This window comes from Taurulus bubalis (genome assembly GCF_910589615.1).
Source record: "Taurulus bubalis genome assembly, chromosome: 4".
NCBI lineage: Eukaryota > Metazoa > Chordata > Actinopteri > Perciformes > Cottidae > Taurulus > Taurulus bubalis.
The window spans coordinates 25,802,563-25,823,337 of NC_136592.1; the positions used below are offsets into that span (position 1 = coordinate 25,802,563).

The following is a 20,775-nucleotide window of genomic DNA, read 5'->3' on the forward strand; positions in this document are numbered from 1 at the left end:
TGGGTATTTACATTTGGGAGGGAGTTTCTTTGTCTTTTTTTTTTATATGGAGTTATTGACCTGATCTCATATTTTTCTATCTTTTCTTAACATCATCTCGACAGTTAACGTAAACGTGTAGAGTGAATGCTTAAAATATCTTTTGCTTTAGACTGTAAAGTAAATCATTTACGCCTAAGGTTCATTTTAGGACCTGAAGCCCAGGCTGAGAACTGCTGATGTAAGCAAGTAAAACTAAATATTAGAATCTCTGTTAATGACCTAAAATCACTAGACCATGTGTCCCAAAAGCATCTTCAAGCTAAAATGAATTACATGTGCATGAGCTTAACGGCAGGTTGACTGTAGATACTTTACACACAGGAGTGTATTGAACATTTTCAGAAGTTAGTGATTACAAAGACGCTTTATATTTTGAAGTAATGTCCTACACATATACAGCCATATTAACACAACTCGTAATTCTTAACATAATACAACTCGTTATGTTGTAAGATTACAATGTAAACAGCTACAACAATGCAGCTAAGAACTTAAATTGGTTATTTGAAAATGTTAATAGCATTTGAACTCGTATAACAAGCCAGCAGTACAGATACTGTCCGTGGGTGCACTTCTCACCTCCCGCCGCTAGTCGTCGCTGTAGGCCGCGCGTGTACATTGCGGCGGTTGTAAACTATAAACTTCCGTTCTGAGCCTCCGGTACCTCTCTTCCACTGGTCCGTGTCAACATGGTGGGTAACTCGGGGATCACTTCGCTTCTCAAGCCCTCTCAATCCTTATCAATCCTCACTGTCCGTCTGTGCACTAAGCGGTCACACGTATCAGTTCGCACACAAACGGCTCAGAGGTTTATTAACGCTGGGATCGGGTTCGCTTAGGTGGGGTTAAATGTACGTAAACACGGGCTAAATGTCTATGTGCTACATGCTAACTGGTAACCAAATGGTCAAATACGTCACCGGAACGTAACCGGAACACAAGTAAGCTAAGTAACTGCTAGCTAGGTATCTGCCGATTTGGTGCCGTTTGTTAGTCTCTGCTCTTTATTTGTTGCCTTTAGTCAGAGAAGTTCTGCCTTTAACCAGTTTGACCGTCGTGAGAGGACTAAATGTGTAACACACATTTTAAAACTTTCCGGTTTTATTGGAAGAATCCTGTCAAAGCTAATAAGGCTATTCGCTTTGACAGGATTCAAATTGCATTATTGACACGTAAACCTGGCATTTTATTTTGAAAATTGTCTAATTTGTGCAATGATTTTAAGTCAGCCGTCACACACCTATCTTTTTTTAGAAATGCAAAGTCCACCAAGTGGGACTTAATTTTCCAATATTCAGTAATTCAATTGCACTAAATGTGCATTGTTCTTTGCCTTAAAACGGATTAAACTTGCATGCTCCCAGAGTTGCAGGACTACAGTAAAATGTTCATGTAAGGAAATACATTTGTCAGTGTGCTGCTTTAATTTCAGACTGTTGATATTAACGAGAGAAATAGTACCAAATTCTACTTCATAAGTCACTGCCGAAGAGCTTTACTTTGTCTGTAAACAAAAAAACAATTGAGTATTGGCATATTGCTAAATTGATTTCTTATAAAAACATTCTGGCTCAAAATATCCCCAGTTTGATCACTTCACGCCGCTGTCAAGTATAATACAAATCAACTAGGCGACATGTGGTTTTCTCCCACATCTCTTTTGGGACGTGTTATTACAATATTTTTTTCAGTTGCATGAAGACTGAAGTGTCCGTCTCGTTTCTCTTTCAGGGTCGAGTCAGGACCAAGACCGTCAAGAAGGCCTCCAGGGTCATCATCGAGAAATACTACATGCGTCTGGGCAACGACTTCCACACCAACAAGAGGGTGTGCGAGGAAATCGCCATCATCCCCAGCAAGCCTCTGCGCAACAAAATTGCAGGGTGAGTGGAACTTGCATCTATTTTGGTGTGTGTGTGTGTGCGTGCGTGTGTGTGTGCTGGTTGGTTGGTTGGTTGCATCCTGGTTCACCTCAGTGCCTGGTCCACAGAGAACAGTGCAGTATGGGATATCTGTTGTTTCTTTAGCAAAGAGGCTGCACAGAAATTGACACGAGCTGCGTTCCTTTTTACTTTTAGCCGTACTGCAGTTGCATGCAAGATGCAGTCAATTGTGACATGCATACATACATACATCTATAACATACTATAACGTTGTCATCGGTCTCTTCTCTCTCGGCGGCTCAGTCGTTGCGATGCATCTTCTGCTCGGCAGAGACTTGTGGAGTCAGAAAAGCCTGCTGACTTTATTTTCTAGCATACTAAATAGTTTGGGAGTATGAATAATGGAATGCACCCTTGGTCTTTCACTGCAGTTCTGTGGAATTTTGACTTTTTTGTTATTGTGTAACACAATGTCATTTGGGTTTGCACCTTATTGTTTTTATATTTGCACTGTTCCCACTTTGTATGGTGACTGCTGGACAGATATTTCTCTCAGGATAAATACAGTTTAGCTGGACATAGAACTAACAATATTTGTCTTTTAAAAAAAGACCCTGTTTATTTCCCTCACAGTAGCGAGAATAATCAAAGAAAAATATCTTCCTGGTTCCACACTTTAATAAGAGAATAAGAGGCTCCTCTGGTACCGTCTTCATCAGGTGTCCAGTTTAAGAGGGCCATCTAGTGTTCGGTCTTCATAGTGAACCAGTATGTGTAACTGGGTTTAGATTAGATCTGACTGTCCCTGTAGCTCAAGCCATTAAAACAATTGAAATGTGAGTATTGTGTTAGCTGTGTTCTGCTTGGTTTGATGATGAACTGTGAGTGGAAACCTGGGGGTTTACAGTCGTCTGAATGCTGCAGTCCTGCAGAGAGATGTGTGTTCTCACAGACGTTCGTTCTTGTGTGTCAGGTGTCAAAACAAAATGCTGCTGCTCATCTAAATTAAACATATCACCTCATTTTAATAGGTATCCTCAAAATAGATGCTTTTATTGAGAAACTATATTTAATTGGCGCTCATGCTGCAGAGACTGAGCTGCTGGCCCTTTTTTTGTTTTGCTGTATTACAGTTGTTGTTTTACAGTTATTTGATTAAAGTGTTCGTATAGCTTCCATATGTTTTTTTTTAGTCATGTGCACGATCAGCAGATATTTAATGCAGTGCAGTTGAATTAATCTGTTTTGCACTATAATAATCAATCAACTGAGCTACAACAAGTATGATGTTTTATATTGATGTTGCAAAATGCAGAATAGATTGTCTTGATCAATGAGGTTACTAACTGTGTTAAAATAGCTAATAAAACTAAGTAATAAATCAATGAAGAATGATATGAAACTGTGAATAAATCTCAGATTGAATACTTTACTTTGGATAGTAAATGGAAATCATCAAAAATATCATTCAACTCTTAATCTATGCATCAGCCTTTATTGATCTCCAGAGGGAAACAGTAGTTGTTACAGCAGCACAAGGACATACATTAGAGCAGATCCATACAACTAAACAAATAAATAGAAAGTATACAAGGTCAATTAAATGTAAAATTAAAAATGTGATCAATGTTATTAATAGCAACTCTCTGCAAGGTGTTGTGTACGAATAATGATATGATCATTGTGGTGTTGACTTGTTGCTCATACAGGTAATAACCATGTGCTCCTGTTGGTCCCTCAGGTATGTGACACACCTGATGAAGCGCATCCAGCGCGGTCCAGTCAGAGGAATCTCCATCAAGCTACAGGAGGAGGAGAGAGAGAGGAGAGACAACTACGTCCCAGAGGTGCGTTGCTTTGCTTTAAAAACTCTCGTCCAGCTTTCGGTGGTTGGTTTGATAATGAGCGGCGTAACTGACGGAGAACGATACACTTTATTTGATCATGTTAGGAAAGCTCAGACGGCTAATTTGTTTGTTTTTGTGTCTCCTCCAGATTTCTGCACTGGACCAGGAGCTCATCGAAGTGGATCCAGACACGAAGGAAATGCTCAAGATGCTGGTAAGTAGGAAAGGCATTCTGTTGTTTTTCTTGGTGACACACAACAACGTTTGAGCCACATTAAGATTCCTTCAGACGAACCGGTGTCGACGTGTCTCAGACAATCTGACTTGTAAATCCAAGTCAAGTTGCTTGTCGAATACATCTAAAAACAAAATGTGGTTTAAAGTGCCCTCACAAAAAGACACAAATGTTATGAAAATCATAACATTTGTGTCAGGGAATTTAAGGTTTAATTTATCACATTAAGTGAAGTTAAGTTTGACATTATTCATGTTCTGAGTTTAACCAAACATTTCCCGTTGTGAAGGTGCTTTTAACAAATGTCAGAATATGTTTTTATCCTGGCTTGTAAAACTATAACTTTGGAGACATTACTGCTTACATGTATTATTACGGTCTTCATCAGTCCGTGAAGACGAAATGTCACAAGCTTTTTGTTAAAAGCAGGATTTAGGAAGACTTTATAACGGATGTCAAACTCAAATAATGAACTACAACATTTTGTGTTTACCATAAATAAATGATTAAAAGTAATGTTAACTCACAATTACGTAAACGAACAAACTACCCTGATTCCAGTTACCTTAAAATTACTTTTAGACATTTGCTCTGCCGGTGCCTTTTTTCATAGAATGTTTTAAACTGGTCGTTTAATGCAAACATGCGTTTCTGCATGATCCAGTAGTTGGAACTTAAATTATCTATTAAAAGTGTTGACTACTAACAAAGTCATATTGACTTGATAACAATGCAGGATTTATCATGAATTATAATATATATTTTAAAGTGTTAAAATAAATAACCCTGTGATGACTAATTCTCGTTGTTTTTCTTCTTCTTGTAGGATTTCGGTGGTCTTTCCAACCTTCAAGTCACTCAGCCAACAATTGGAATGAACTTCAAAACACCACGAGGACTTTAAAATCATGTGGAATGATCCTCTTAATAAAGACACATAATTAATACGATTTGTTTGTTTTTTTCTTAGCCATAGGACTGACAAAAAAAAAACAATGCAACAATATCCAGATGTTAATGAGCATCACATACTGAACACACAGCTCCAGTTCACTGTTAAAAAAATAATTTATTGCAGCATGGAATTGTTATTTGAAATACTGATAGTTTTCCATCAATAATACATGTTTGCATCCACTTCAATCCAACAATTTAACAAGACAGTAACATCTGACAACATGACACCCCTCGGGTTTATTTTCTCACATCTAAAGACGGTCTGACACACAGACACACAACAACGGTTTCTCTCCAACCACGGTATGTTGTCAAAATGAGATATTTGTACACACAAAAACTGTCCTACACTGAACGAACACTAGTTTGGTTGACTACAGAAGAGTTTGAGAGAAAATACTGAACATACAAAACTGAAGTTGCATCCAGTCGTGTTGAAGTGCTGCACAATGAATCTGAAACCTTTACTGCTGCAATGTAGTTAGTTCATTTATCCATTAACGTCGCCTCAGGGATGAACCCCGAAGCAATATGGTCAACATATTAAAAGGAAAACGCCACCCTTCACATTAACTGAAACAGGAAGTGGTGCTCTGTGCTTGTTGCATTTATACTGCAGATTTATTTTTTTGTAGCTAATTGTGCCGACAAGACTCACATTTCAGCAATCATCTCTCACATTGTGATCCATCATAAATCAAACATATTTGAACTGTCAGTAAACCTGTTAAGGAATTAGTTTAATTATGAGGATGTTATGAATGTGTGACAACGCATGTTGAGGCAACTCCCCCGGTGTAGTAGTAATGCTCAGTTAAATCACTTATGGTCATAATCGGGAACATTTTGAACAGAAATCCATCGCACTTCTTAACAAATGTTTGTTTTTTGAGACATGATTGCTGTGGTACAAGTTATTTTTGGTCCCTCCATGCCCCGGGACCGCAACAACAGATGGTCCGACGGCATCAAGTGGATTTTGATGTGTCCGTTTACCGTCTCAAATCTATGAAAGGAAATGCACTGGAGGTGCAAGTTTAATTTGAGTGACTTCTTTGTGCATTTCATACATAATCACATGGGTTCTTGTGGACGCGTCAGAATTAGCTTGCACGCGTCCGCTTGGCTTTGATAGTTCGGTTCAGCTGACTTCTCTCATTCCCTCCTTAACCGGAGTGAAGGAAGTAAAGCTAAACCACTAACTGTTGGCAGAAACCAGGTCTTTTTAGGCGCTTTGAAGTTGCTCTTTAAAAACATCAGCAATACACACCAGCTGTGTTTCATCAAGATGATTGACAGTTGAACAGACGATGTCAGTGTACAGTAGCTGAGAGGGGCCAATCCAGGGAGATGATACAATTTAAGTGCTGCTTTTCTGGAGCGGGGATGTTTGTCAGTGCTGAAAAAATACACCAGTAGTGTAATACACCAGTAGTATAATACACCAGTAGTATAAATATTTCACAATTTGTGGGCTTACAGAGAGCAGGTGCACGTGTTTTGGAATGTGTCGCTACACTGAATATTTTACATTTGACACAGTCATTGTATATATTTATTATATTATCTATGAACTGGATATTGCATTGTGGGATTGTTAGCAGGGAAAAAAGTTAATGAAGTTAATTCAATTTATTTTGTATTTATTTTACCCCAAATCCCAAATTTGCCTCAGGACTGGACTGGAATGAACGACACTAATTTTGGACGGAGTAGCAGAAGAGGTTGGAGATCACAGACTAATAATGTAAAACTATGTTGAGGGTGGACTTTTTCTTCAACGTCACTGCTCAATAAATGTTTTTACTACCACGTGTCTACTGTGGTCGGGTTTGGTTCTTCTATCTAACATCCAACATGGCGGCGTGGATCCCGTCTGGCCGTACCTGAGTCGGGTGCCGTGATCGGCTCAGATGGAAACGGGGCAGACGAGGATGCGATCCTCCAGCATCACGCTGAGCACGAGGAACACAAAGTACAGTGCGAACATGGTGAGGCCCAACTTTCGGCTCATCTTCCAGCGACAGACGGCGATGGAGATGATGACGAAGAGGAGCATGAGGAAGAGCAGCACGATGGCGCAGAACAGGCCGTTGGAGCTGACGGTCACCGGCTCGCCGTTGTGTAGCGCAGTGTATATGAGCCACGGAACGGGCAGCCTGCAACCAGAGGGGACACACGGGTTCCTGTCAACGTGCTTTATCGGACCAAAGCATCGAAACACGAGACGGAAAGTATTACAAGCTGCTTAAAGCTTGTGTTAGGAAGTTACACAGGTCATAAATCCTCTCGAATATCTTTCTTATACTGCTGTGAAAACATCTCCTTCAAACAACACTTCAGTTTCTTGCCAAAACTTTTACAAGATTACATTTGAAAGGAATTTACCTTCGCCCAATCCTCATTTTTACAGAGAGGAGCTTGAATGCATCATAATGTAACTCAATGTTAGACTTTTACTTCAGTAGGATTTTGTATGAAGTTTTTTTTTACTCTATTGTCGTATTGATACTTGTTCCAGCTCCAGCTGGTACTCACCCTACTGTGATGTCGAATATGTTACTGCCCACCGAGCTGGACACGGCCATGTCTCCCAGACCTTTACGGGCCACGATCACACTGGTGATCAGGTCGGGGATCGACGTCCCGGCCGCCAGGATGGTCAGGCCCATGATTTCCTCTGAGATACCGATAGTCTCCCCCACCTGTAAAACAAGAACAAGAAGACTACACATGCATCATTCAGGAATTCTTTGGCGTTTATTTTCATCCTTAAAAAACAGAAGGGACTCTAGAAAGTCCTTCATTAAACCCCAACATGTCATTTTTGTACAGATTAAAACAAGCAAGAACCTGTTGGTATGTTTACAATACTACTCAAAAAGTACTATTTACATCTGGAGAGGCCCGAGACATTTTCCACACTCCAGTACCAAACAGACATGTCAGTAAACACGACTTGTGTGAGGTGGGAACCGACCTGATGAGCCCACCACACCATCATGTAGGAGAACACTCCGATCCACAGGATGGAGCCGATGAACGAAAACGCAAAATACTGCCTGGACTCCTGGAAAATAAGAAGCACGTTCAGTGAAACTGCCACAGATCATTATTACTGGTCATTTAAACAGAAGTTGATCCAGAATAATAAATGGTGCTCTTTGGTAAAACGTGTCAAACTGAATTGTACGTGTGTGATTTGTTTATTTCCCAAAACCTTGTATAGGGTCCACACAGGCTTAAAAGCATTACAGTCGAGGACTTTCACAAACATTTTCAAACACTATTTTTATTTTTTATTTTCAAGGACTTCATTCAAAGCAAATCATTAATTTTCAAATATATTTTCAAAAAACATGGATCACCAAAACCATGAAAGGTCCTTGAGCATTCAGTAATAAATCATGTGCACAAAAATATTAGGCTGATTGGTCAGTTGTATGTGAGATTAGCTACAAAATAGTTCAAAGAGTGCTTCTAAAAATAAATGTATTTGCTATAATATAAATGATCAATTTCTTAAACGTTTTTCTCACCCTTTCAAAAATAAAAAAAAAGTAAGGATATGTATTAAGATGATTTTGGCAGAACTTATGTTTGTCGTTTCTAAAGGAAGGAACACTTCAGTTGTGTTGATGCTAAATGTTTGTAATGCGACAGGGCGGGGGTAATAAACTGTCATTTGAAAAGTAACTAAAACCGTATGTAGTATGTAGAGTAGAAGTACAAAGTAGCAGTACAAGTACTTCAAATGTGGGTGGTTCTCACCAGGTTGCGGACGTCCGGCAGCGTGAGCCACAGCGGGAACACGATGGGCAGCAGGAACAGGTAGGTGGCCTGCTTGCGTCTGGTTTCAGGCCACTTTAAAGACAACGGTTCACTCTCCTCCTCCTCTCCTTCCTCTTCCTCCTTTTCCTCCTCCTCCTTGTTTCCATCATCACCACTACTACTACTAGCACCCTCACTCTGGACGGACTCGCCGCTTTCCTCGCCGCCGCTCTCGTCCCCAGAGCTGCCGTCTGATGCCCCCGCTGCCGCCTGCAGGAGAAAGACCACCATTTTATTTTACTTTCCGAATAACCTGAATCCTGATAGCATCGCTAATATGTCATTTGTAATATATTTTTCACAACAAAAACTTTTGAAAAGCACAGTTAGAACTAATAACAATAGTTTCTCACTCGGAGTGAATGCCGTTATTAATAATTATTATAATATCTTTGTTTGAAAAGTCACAACTGTCTGCAGCAGTGGAGGCATGTCGATAAATACATTTACTCAACTGTACTTGAGGTAATTGTACTTCACTTGTTTAGAGCGGCCTTCACAGAGGCAGTGACTTGCACAAAAGCATAAAATAAATTTAAGAAAAACCAAGGTTCGTAACTCAGGGGGCGGGGCTTATGGAGGCAGGATACGACGGATTCCTCCTCTGGATGACGATGCGTCTGCTATCAACCTTCACATCAGCAGGTGGACGTTTCTAATTCTTTATATTATCCAAATTGACAACATTCGACTGTTTTTCAAGCTGAACGTTCCCGGTTATACCGACAATAAAAGTTAACAAGTTCATCAATACCTTCTATTTCCCAGTTGTCCCAAGTCTCAATTAACCTAAGGAAACATGGGATATGGCAGGAAGTGTCACTTTGATGTGGTTGTTCATGTTTTGCAGAGAAAAGAAGAGCATGTGTAGGTAGTAACATCCAAAAGACACTATTTTAAAACTGGAGGTTCGAAACCATTTAAAAAAAAAATCTCAATTTAAAACAGATCTGTGTGAATAAGAGTGTGAACCTTTGAGGCGTCCGGCTGGTCGGCCGTCTTCTCGCTCTTCTCTTCCGTCTTTTGAGGCTGTGAGGTGGACGGCTCGGCGGCGGCAGCAGCAGCACTGGCCGGCTCAGTCGGCTTCGGGTCGTCATCTGAAGAAAGAGGAACAACACACAGAGAGACCAGGATATTTAAACACCGATTATACAACACATCGGCAGATATACTGCAAAAAAGAACTCCAACACTCCAGTGAAGTTGTTCAGTCCTCCTTTTGCATCACCGCCATCACTCCAAAAAGTCCTGTGTGTCTTAACTTAACAAGTCTGTCTTTGACAAAAACTGCTCACACACACCACACTTTGTAATCCTCAGAAGGTGCTTCTTATTTCCCACTGAGACAAAAAAAATGAAGTATTTTTTTACGCTGAAGCTGACAAAATGATTATGCTGCGTGGGCCGGTACGGAGTGCCACTGCTAAGAGATAAACATGCTCTAGTAATGGGGGGACGGGATTCACACACACACACACACACACACACACACGTTCATCTTTGGGCTGATTGATTCAGTCTCGTTGAGGACCCTCTAGACTCCCTGCAGCCCCGCGTCGCTCTACACTTGAGACTCTGGAGGACCTCTTTACTCGGCACTGTGACGCACAAACACCGAGCGAGCGGCTCCGCTGATTGTGGCCAACGACCTCCTTCAACCCTTAAAACCCGCTCTGGTGACCCATACACAACCGAACTTTCAGCATACACACTTCTGAATAAAGAAAACGTGGAACTGAAAGACACCAGCAAAAAATCCCTAAATAAGAATATTTACTACAGTATACAGATGCTTTTAGCAGGTTACAATGTAAACTACGTGCATGTTAAAAAGCGAATATTAGCCTTTTAATGATTCTGCTTAAGCTCAATTTAGATGAATTAAACATTAGATTTGAGCTGTTAATGCTATATGTTTTGTATGGAAAATTCTACCAGTAGTGTACATGTCAGTATTACAGAAAACACCACTAGATGCAGTATTTTGGAGTTAAAGATGGAGTCTGACCTGCTGCTGCAAAGAAAATGCCCGAACAAACCTTTGTTTTTAATTTAGCTAACAATATAACACAGCTTTGTGTCTTTTACTCTCATCTTTTACTCAAATATTCGTATCTGACTGTTGCCGTCAGATTGTTTTCAACAAAATTCGAACATACAACTCACCTTCAGAACGGTGGTGACGTGACTTGCTCTGTAATTTGCCCGAGACCGGGACGTTCAGAGGCTTATCTTTGTTCATGGCTGCAATCAAGAGAATCATCGCTCATATACAGGAGATCTTTATAATGTTGGTCAAAGGGAAACTTCATCCACGAGCAGGGACGTGCAACCAAGTCAACATGCCTCAGAAACACTCACACTCTGGCCATCATGCATCCTAAGTCTTGGTATGTAGACGTGGGACAGTGTATGTCTCCTCATACGCTTGACTTATATATTTATATATTATGGGCTGCCAAATTTGCCACTGAAAAAGCATAGATTCTTTTGAAGACTTCCAAAAAATGCATTAGTGAAAACGCAAGACATTGCTCATACTAAATCTGCACAGGCTATTATTACTACTATTATTATATAGTTTATATATTAGTTTTCTAAACAGCCAGTGTGTGAAAATAGGTCAGTAATCCTCACAATAACAACAACAACAACGCAGAAACAACTGAATGCAAACAAACACTCATGCATAGACCAATGTAAACAAACACCGATCAAATATGACATTATCCAAAACATCCAAAACCAGTTCAGAAACATTTCTGGGACCGGACTGAGCACCACTACCACAACAACAACAACAACAACAACAACAACAACAACAACAACAACAACAGATGGGGCACAAACAGGTCTTACCTTTCCTCTGTACTGACCCCTCCCCTCTGACATCACCATTAAAGGATGTTTCTGATTGGCAGAGACACTCATCAGACTGAAGTCTCTTCCGGTTATGTGACACTTTAATCACACTCAACTAATACGTTGTAATAACGTGAAAAACACCTTCTTATAACAAACTGTTCACGGTTCTCTGTGCTCAGCATCAACTACAACCACAACAAAACACGTGACAAGGAAACGACGGCGAGGCGACAACACGTTGCCGCTCTTACCTCCTCTGGCTTTCCTCTGGCCGGGGGCTTTCACTGCGCCTCTAATGGCGGCCTCTAGGGACGGAAAACCCATAGCAACCATTTGAACTTCTTGGCCATCAGAGATTCACTTATTTTCTATGTGACTGCACGCTGCGTCCAAATGTCAGCAATCCATTTTCTTAGTCTGATCCAAAGTATTTTTTCTGCTGTGTTTATGACTCACAGGAGCATTTTCTTTTAATGAAAAGTGGTCCGCATATCTGTTTTCTTCCAGATGAGTTTTAATGTACATAACTTGCTAACCCCCAATATATGTACCTTTTGTTTGAGTAGTGGTGTACTTCTGTGGTTGAAATGACTTTCAGAGGGGAGAAAACTGGTTAGATCGGACTAAGAAAATGGATCAGCCCACATTTGTCAGGGTTTGCTGTTCTTTAAAAGGGTTACTTTATACATTTTTAGTCTGTGCCCTATTTTCCCAAGTTTTGAGACCAATATCTTTGAAATCTGGTTGAGTATTCGGGGAGGACGCTGCAGACTACAACTGCTAAAGTGTTTCTTTTTGTGGCGTGTCATTTTGCTTTGGAAATGACCATACAGAAAAATACAAGGTTTTTCTTTATGTTTTGCTTGAGCAGTGTACTCCCTTAATAAATAAATAAGTGAATTACATGAACAGAAAAACATGGGAATATATAGGGTCCAGGTTTACCAAAAATGACCCTTTAACAAGGTAAAGTATTTTGAGAGGAGGATCTTTCCTTTTAAATGGTACTTTTACTGAAGTAAATCAATCTGAATACTTCCTCCACAGCTGTATCTATGTAACTGAACAGAAAAGCACACAGACAACTAGTTTAGTCGTCAGGAAGCTAAACCTCCTCCGGGTCACGTTCCCCGGCCTCAGCTCCGGCCCCCCTGCTGCTGAACACCGGCTCCATAGATATAAAGAGCTTGGTCCGTTAGCACGCTGGCTCTTATCCAGCTTTTATTAGCCTGTATTGAAAAGCTGATTAAGGATCAGTGGTGGCCGAGTGCTGTGAGAGCGAGGGAACATCGGCACGGGGAGTCCGAGGACGGGCTGAAGGTCGCGGTGGTTCATCACCCGGCCCTGATTTACAGGAAGGGACAGGACGGACAGACCGGGACGGACCAGGACAGATCAGGACCGAGCTGAGTCACTAGAGCTGGAAGATTTAGTCCATCGACTGGAAATGTATCTATAGTTTCAGTCACTTTTCTAAGCAGATGTTCACTAGCTCCAGATCCTTAGATTTTCTGCATTGATGTCATATATGATATTAATTAGACACATTTTTATAAAGCAGAATTACTGACAATGATAAAAGAATCATCAGCTGCAGCCTTTCTGCACAGCGTGCAGTGGGATATTATTACGATGTGGTGCAGGAGCAACACTACAGTATCGAGTTACGGCGTACAGAAAGACTGTCATCCAATTTAAAAAGAAATTTACCCATTCTTGTGATCAAATAATATCCAAAATGCTGTCTAAAAGTGAAGAGTTGTATTTATTTACAGCCATTATTCTTAACTTTTACGGGCAAGTTATTATTTTTAGGGTGATTTCAGACAAAATACTACATTTGATGAAGTGAGAAACTGTTCAGACAAACTATTTGGTTGTTTTATAAGTACATTTTCTTTTTGGTTTATTAGTTCTGTTCTCTTTTGCACTTAGCCACTGCAGATTGACGAAAATCTATGAAAACCTTTTCTCTTGCACACCACACTGGAGAAAAGCTGCCTTCTAAAAATCCCTACGGTAGCCGTGAGCATGAGACAGACAACTTGAAGGATCAAATGCAAAAAAAATGCATATAAACTCCTTAAAAGCTCCTCAACCACCAGGCTGCTAATTTGACCTCATTACTGCAAAAACCATGGCTGCCTCGGTGGCTACCTTCTCCCAGAGGGTCCAGCGTGTGGATCATCAGCTGGAAGATGGTGCTCCTCAGCGAGGTGTTGTGGAGGGAGGCAGTGCTGCCACCCCGCTGCAGCATGGGACGCACCTGCAGACAGAGTCAGAAACCACACTGGATCAATAACTTCAGGGCACCAAACTATTGTGTGCTTAAAGAAGCAGTGTGTAGAATTTAGTTTCATCGAGTGGTGAGATTGCCACCATTTTAATACCCTTACTAGGTAAATGGAGTATTAAACCCTGGGTGACTATATTTTCAAATTTTGGGGGACAACTATTAGCGTATTGCACACCTACGAGAGCACCTTTTCCACCACGGACAAAGCATCAGTCGACGAAAACATATTTTGTGCCGTCTCCCAAAATCCCCCAAAACATAGTTTATTTGAACACTGCATAATAGTATTCGTAAACACCAAAGAAATATAATGATTGATTGTTGGATACCTTTTAAAACAAAAACACAAGTGTGCAGTCAGCGTGCACAAGCGAAGGCTGCCAGCTAAATGGAAGACTATTGCACCTTGCTATCTGGGCATCTTAATGTGACCTTTTATTTTGACACTTCCACTGTGCGGGACCACAAATGTACTTTTGCAGTGTGTGCTCAAAGCAGCATTTCCTCGTTGGATACTTTTGTGAAGGAAGGAGCTCTTTAGAAAAGACAGTACGCTAACGGTTAGCCGTCAACTTGGTGAGAGATTGATTTGACACGTAAATAAATAGCTCAGTTTTAAATTCAGACGTGTGGGGCTTTGTTTATGTTTCGTATCTTCGGTAATAATGGGACAGAACATAATTAATATCTGTGTATGCGCTGAACACCTGCTTATTATTGTTGTTATCATTGTAATTGTGGTGAAACCGGTGAAATGTGTTTCGTGTTTAACAGATATTTGTCGGGAATCAAGACAGTCACTGTATTTTACCTCACTGTGTGGAAGCAGGTGTTTTCCTGTTCGCATTTAACCAACAACTAAATGTATTTAGCCAGCGCTGAATTGCATATTCAAAACTGCTTTCAGTGTTCTCATTTAATACAAGTTTGTTTTCAGACATCTCGTGCAGCTAACGTTGGCTAAATATGCTAGCAAGCTACAGCTGATACAATCTGCTCGTGTCAGTTGTGGCTGGAAATAAGAAGCTGCTTTTATCAAACTGTCTGAAATCAGAGCTATTGTTTAAAAAAAAAATTAATTGCATTAGTAAATCTGCCACCGTTAACGCATAGTTTCATTTTACATACTAAAATGTAGCATTTAACTGTACAGTTGACCTAATGCAGCCTTGAACACCACTTGTCCATGACTTGCGGAAGTTATTTCACATTACAGTCCAGAGGGGGAGGGATCTTTGGGATTCATTTCTGCCTTTACATGAGGAATTAAATTACCAACATCACAACTGACTAATTCCCTGACTAAGTAAAATGTCCATAGAAAAAAAAGGTACAATATATTGGGAAATTGAGGGCCAAAATGAGGAATGTCAATCAACAATGATACGTTTAGCTTTTCATACCTTGAGTCTTGCTTTCTCATCTTGTGGTTCTGATGGCGGTTTGTTGCATTGAGGGGAGCTGGGAGGTGGTTCAGGTTCTCGTTTGGATTCATCTTTAGCTTTTAGTGCAGCGGGAGGAGGTGCATCGGCAGCAGCAGCAGGAGGATGTGCAGCGGCAGCAGCAGCAGGAGGAGGTGCAGCGGCAGCAGCAGAGGGAGGAGGTGCAGCGGCAGCAGCTGCAGGAGGAGGTGCAGTGGCAGCAGCAGAGGGAGCAGCTGCAGGAGGTGGTGCTGATGCAGGTAGAGCTTCACTCTCCTGTAAATTCAGTGACAATTTAATCAGTTAGCAGCACTTCAGTAATTCAGTTTACCTGTTAACATATACATGTGTACAATTTTTTTTCAAAAAAAAAATTGTTTCATCGTGAAACTGAACTGTCAAAAAGATTCTCCATCACACACTCAGTCGTTCAGATTTCCTTTTCTAATTTTTTTAATTTAAAAATGTACAAAAATAGAAATTCAGAGCATTAATAAAGATTTTTTTTAAAGATAAAGTGGAGTAATGTCAACATGAAGAGAGAATGAAGGAGGAAATCCCTCCATCATACGGTCTGAAGCACATTCTTAACCAATATCAAACCTGCAGACTGTGGAGGAACATGTCTGGGGGGTGATGGCTGGACATCTCCCCCACAGGTGTGCAACAGTGTTCCCGAGCAAACCAGACAAAGGACTGTGCAGTAATCCAATCACTACAGCATGTATGACTTTCTTGCTATCAGCAAAAAAGCACATTAAAAACCTTAAGCTTTAAAGTTGATCCTTCTTTATTACTTCACCTTGAGGCTCTGTGTCCACACATGGTTCTAACCCTTTCATTATGACTGCTGATACCGTGCTCGCATGTTGCATGTACAGGATGTTGTTGCCTACCGCAGGCCTGTGTAATATTGTGGCATAGGAAGACTACATATAGTGCAAACATATGGTGGAGGCCGTTAGCTAAGAGGATTTAGGTCTCACTTGCCTTTGGACTTGGTTCAAAAGACTTGTTGAACTGAACTGACCTGGCTATTTATTTTAAAAACTGTTGGTCAAAACACAGACACATGCGACACAAACATGGAGTCTCATGCAAGAACCATGCAAGAAATCGCTTTACTTTTTCCAGCGATGCCTGCTGGGATAAATCCAGGAAGTCAGATTCACCAAAGTCTCTTTACTGCACAAACATGATGATGAACATCACCTGGTTGTGGGCAAATAAAAATGATAATAATAAAAAGAAAAAGGACCTGAAAATATCACCACAGCTGTCATCGTTGACAAATTAAAAAAAGCAGTGGCTTAAGTGAGATGCTGAAACAGGAAGTGATTCATGACAGGTGATGTGAGGAACATGTTATTGATTACAGAAGATGTGTGTTCCTTCTGGATAATAACTTCCATACGGAGCCCGAGGGAGTCGCTGCTACTGAATTGAATGAGTCGTCGAACCAAAAAAAGAGTTCAGAGTAAATTGGCAAATAATGATGCACATCACATTGTTGCGATGGATGGAATATTGATTTGACATTATTTGTTTCTTTATTATTTATTTCAGTTGGTGGTTATTCATATATAAATCAGGTAGCTAATAAAATACAATCTTTAAAATCACTCCTTCGTGCCAATTAATCGTATCCTTCTCTGAGCACATAAAAGAGACACTAATGTAAATACTCAAAAAGTGTTGCATAAAACATATACTTGAATTCCTGGAAGAGGGTATTTTAGATTGCAGTAATTCTGACCCATTAATGTGGCCGCATGCGTCAGTGTCGTCATGCTGACTGCAGACGTGCTTCAGGCTAATTGAAGAATGTGCCGGCGATACTTGAAATACTGAAACGCAGCTCTGCATGTTAATCACGGGGCTCAGACATTAACTGCTTTCTGGGAGCAGCAGGACGCCAATTAGTCTTCAGGCATTCTGCAGAAAAAATTGTCCTTTATAAAAAACACATTATTCTTTCGTTTGTTGTTTATTCAACATGAAATAACATGTCTGCATTCTGGCAGAGACGGGGTGACGTTTCAATCACTCCATTACTGTGACACGCTGTCTGTGACACCTGGAGTCCTTTCTGTTCAGCATCATCAAAGGATTTGACACAAATACAGAGCATCGCCTGCTCAGACCCACAACATCGCTGTCCCTCTTTCATTGCATCCGAGCAGGCTGCAGTTCCAACTGTGAGGAGATGAAAGGGTCGAAAATATATACTGTGTTCAGAAGGAAGTTGATCTGGGAACAACTGCTCTGCAGAGACATCTGTGTCCTCTGCATCTTTTTTTTTATGTCGGCTTACTGTTTTTTGTTTTGTTTGTTCTTTTTTGATGTTGCACAACGGCAAAATTGTTTTAAATCCACACCTGTTAGAGTTCATTCAATACTTCAAATTGCAATTTTAAAAGTAAAATAATGAGTTATTGAGTACTTCTTTTTACTGGAATATTGCAGAACAACTTGCACTGACCATCAAATGAACAATACATTTGATTTTGTAGTAATTTACGCCATATTGTGGTATTAAAATATAATTATCAGGAAGATGCTCTGTGCGATATTGATGTATTGGGGAACAAACTAATATTTGTCAAATGTCAATAAAAATGCCGGAAAAATGTAGGGGGAAAAAAAGATCACAGTTTCTCAAAGCACACGTTTACATGGTCAAATTGCTGGTTTTATCCAACCAACGATCCAAAACCCAAAGACATTCAGTTTGTTGTAAAATTGGAAAAAAAAGCTAAAAGAGGAAAAAAAAAATTCTGTTTTAAAAATGACAAATAATATTGAAATAATAAATGTATTATAAAGAAGTGTTGTTGATTTCTGTTTGTTTCAGTTGATTGGCTAATCAAGGCTTTCAACTGAATGACACTACAGAGTCATTTCTGCTCTCGACAAGCAGCACATAACTGATCAGAAACTACAATTATATGTCTATTCTCACTGCATCATGAAATAGATGTATTTGTATTTGCAAAATGAAGGAGCCAAATTATGGCTGTAATCAGTTATTTAGAGCCGCCAATGGTGAATGGAGTGTCCATTCAGACATTTGATTGGACACTGAGGCAATCTGTATTTAATTATTAAATCGGCTTTGCTGGACAGACTGGTGTGAACACAGGTTATATTGATGTGAATGCAGGATATCCCTCTTTATGCTACTTTTTCTACCGCAGAGGCGTGTCACCTACTGACCTTCTCCGGCTCCTCTGCGGTCCACACCTTGACGATACTCATGTGCCGGTTGATCTGGGTCTTGACCACATGCTCGATCTGACCGTTGAACTTCATGAAGCTCACATAGCTGATGTAGGCCATCAGCAGCAACAAGCTCTCCCACCACAGGATCATGTTGTCAAGGAAGAAGACGATGAGCATGATGAGGTCCAGGATGTAGAAGGTCACGTCTCTGAAGAGCGGCCACCAGGTCAGGTGCAGCATCTCCCGGGAGAAGATGGCGCACATGCCGATCACAAACAGGATGTTGAAGACGGCCGAGCCCACGATGGTGCCGATGCCCACGTTGCTGTGGGAGATGAAGACTCCGATCAGGGAGGTGAAGAGCTCCGGGGCAGAGCCTCCGGCCGCCATGAAGGTGGCCCCGGCCACGTCGTCGGAGATCTGCAGCTTGTTGGTGATGACCTCCAGCCCGGGAACAAAGAACTCGTCGCAGACGATGGCCAGGGCCACGAACATGTAGATCATGCCTATGAGGTGCAGGGCCACCCAGCCCTGCTGCCGCTCCTCCACCGAGAAGAGGTCCTCGGGGTAGTCGCCCTTCCTGTGAGGGGGCTGGGGTTGGGGGATGACGGTAGTGGTGGGTGGCGGTGGAGTTGGAGGAGGTTTGTGAGGTTGAGGATCTACGTAGACACACTGTTCTATATCTGTCCTGTTGACAATTATCACCAGAGGAGGTTTGGTGCTCTCATGGGAGGCAACCTTCTCTGTCTCATTGGATGCCATCACCTCCCGAATGGCGACTTCCACAACATCATCACCCAGACCGTCATCCGTCCGGGCGGAGGCTCGGAGCTCCGACAGCCTGGCCTTCACAGTCAGCGCGTAGACGAAACACAGCAGCACACCTGAGACGAGGAAGAGGACGCGACCGCGCTGGAGTCTCCTCCTCGGAGGCGAGTGCAGCACCTTCATTGCCCTCGTGGTCTCGACTCCAAACAGGAAGTTATGCCAGAAGCATTGCTATTCCTTGATGGCTCCAGCTCCGTTACGTGGCGAGAAGACGCCGCCGACAGGGAGGGGAGACACACGCGTACGCAGGGTGGGCTTCATCTTTTACAGGCAGCTTCAACCTGTGGAAGGACTGGAAACATACAGATCACGTCATCACGGACATGTGAACATTTGTAATGTCATGGAATCGGCATAGCTGCAGAGGAAGATCTACTGAAGAATAGTGTGGTTGTGTGTTTTGGGATGATGGGGGATGCAGACAGCCACCTGTTACTATGGCTACATAATCACACAAGCTTTAGCTTCTAACAAAGCAGGAGTGCATTGAAGACGCGTTGAACGCGTTGACACGGAAAGAAATAAACCCCGGACTTGTCTCACAAATCAAGCAATTAAATCCAAAATAGCCTCTGATTAAATTAAGCGTGAACGCGCGCGCGCGCGCACTGAGATGACGTGATGAAATTCGAAATAGATCATTAAGGAAACCGGAATTAACCACACACCCTCTGTGCGTTGTGGTCTCCGTGTTAATAAAAAACATCACATTTGTGATCAAAACGGTCGTGTTGAGGCTGAAGAGTGGAGGAAAGGACGCCAGCGCAGATAGTCGATAATCCTTCACCATCACAAAAAAAACAAAAACAACAAATACAAAGACGTGCAATGGAGGAAGCGGCGGTGCGCAGTGAGAGGTGTGCGGGGTCCTCACCTGTAGCGCCGGCTGCTCGGCCCCTCGCCGCTGCGGACCGTCCCTCCAGCTGCGCGTAACGCAGAGACGCTGACTCCGGATTTCGGGGAGCTACAAGGGCGCACTGCATGTCGGGGCTGGAACGAAGCTCAGCATAATGCTGCTAAGAGGATTAAGAGCCGAACACCTCGCACCTTCCCTTTCACACACGACACCGTATCAATACGCCAACATTCAAAGTGCTGGTCGCAGCTGAAGGTTTGAGGTGAAACCTCGTGGGCGGCTGTGAGCGCGCGCGTGTTGGATGGAGACGAACGAGACGGGAGGAGCGCAACAGGAGGAGCTGGCTCCTCATGCTGGGTCTGGACAGGTGTAGCCTCGTTTTGGGGGGCGTGGAGAATTATTGTAATTATTTCCTTCTTTAAAACATAAAATAAATAACAATCAAAACATGCACGTGGAAAATAAAGTTTTTTTTTAGTTTAGCTGGAGATA

General features: G+C 41.7%; 2 protein-coding genes across 2 annotated transcripts; one reads left to right on the plus strand and one right to left on the minus strand.

The window, feature by feature from the left end:
• The first annotated feature begins 677 nt into the window (after window positions 1–677).
• Window positions 678–4,957, plus strand: LOC306735138 (small ribosomal subunit protein eS17-like). The gene is made up of 5 exons (XM_079216582.1): window positions 678–734; window positions 1,774–1,925; window positions 3,667–3,772; window positions 3,921–3,986; window positions 4,834–4,957. The coding sequence occupies exons 1-5, from the start codon at window positions 732–734 to the stop codon at window positions 4,909–4,911; spliced, it is 405 nt and encodes a 134-aa protein (XP_079072708.1). The 5' UTR covers window positions 678–731; the 3' UTR covers window positions 4,912–4,957.
• Window positions 4,958–6,873: 1,916 nt separating this feature from the next.
• On the minus strand, window positions 6,874–19,550 carry LOC306735340 (sodium/potassium/calcium exchanger 1-like; the record flags this gene model as incomplete). The annotated part of the gene is made up of 12 exons (XM_079216800.1): window positions 6,874–7,123; window positions 7,503–7,669; window positions 7,945–8,034; window positions 8,736–8,888; window positions 8,940–9,005; window positions 9,768–9,892; window positions 10,962–11,039; window positions 11,655–11,705; window positions 11,912–11,965; window positions 13,818–13,926; window positions 15,360–15,574; window positions 18,590–19,550. 12 exons carry the CDS (start codon window positions 19,548–19,550, stop codon window positions 6,874–6,876), a joined length of 2,319 nt encoding a protein of 772 aa, XP_079072926.1.
• Window positions 19,551–20,775: the final 1,225 nt, after the last annotated feature.

Coding starts and splice junctions, on each gene's coding strand:
- LOC306735138 (XM_079216582.1), top strand. Junction 1,926..3,666: donor CTGCGCAACAAAATTGCAGG/GTGAGTGGAACT, acceptor TTGGTCCCTCAG/GTATGTGACACACCTGATGA. Junction 3,987..4,833: donor AGGAAATGCTCAAGATGCTG/GTAAGTAGGAAA, acceptor TTCTTCTTGTAG/GATTTCGGTGGTCTTTCCAA.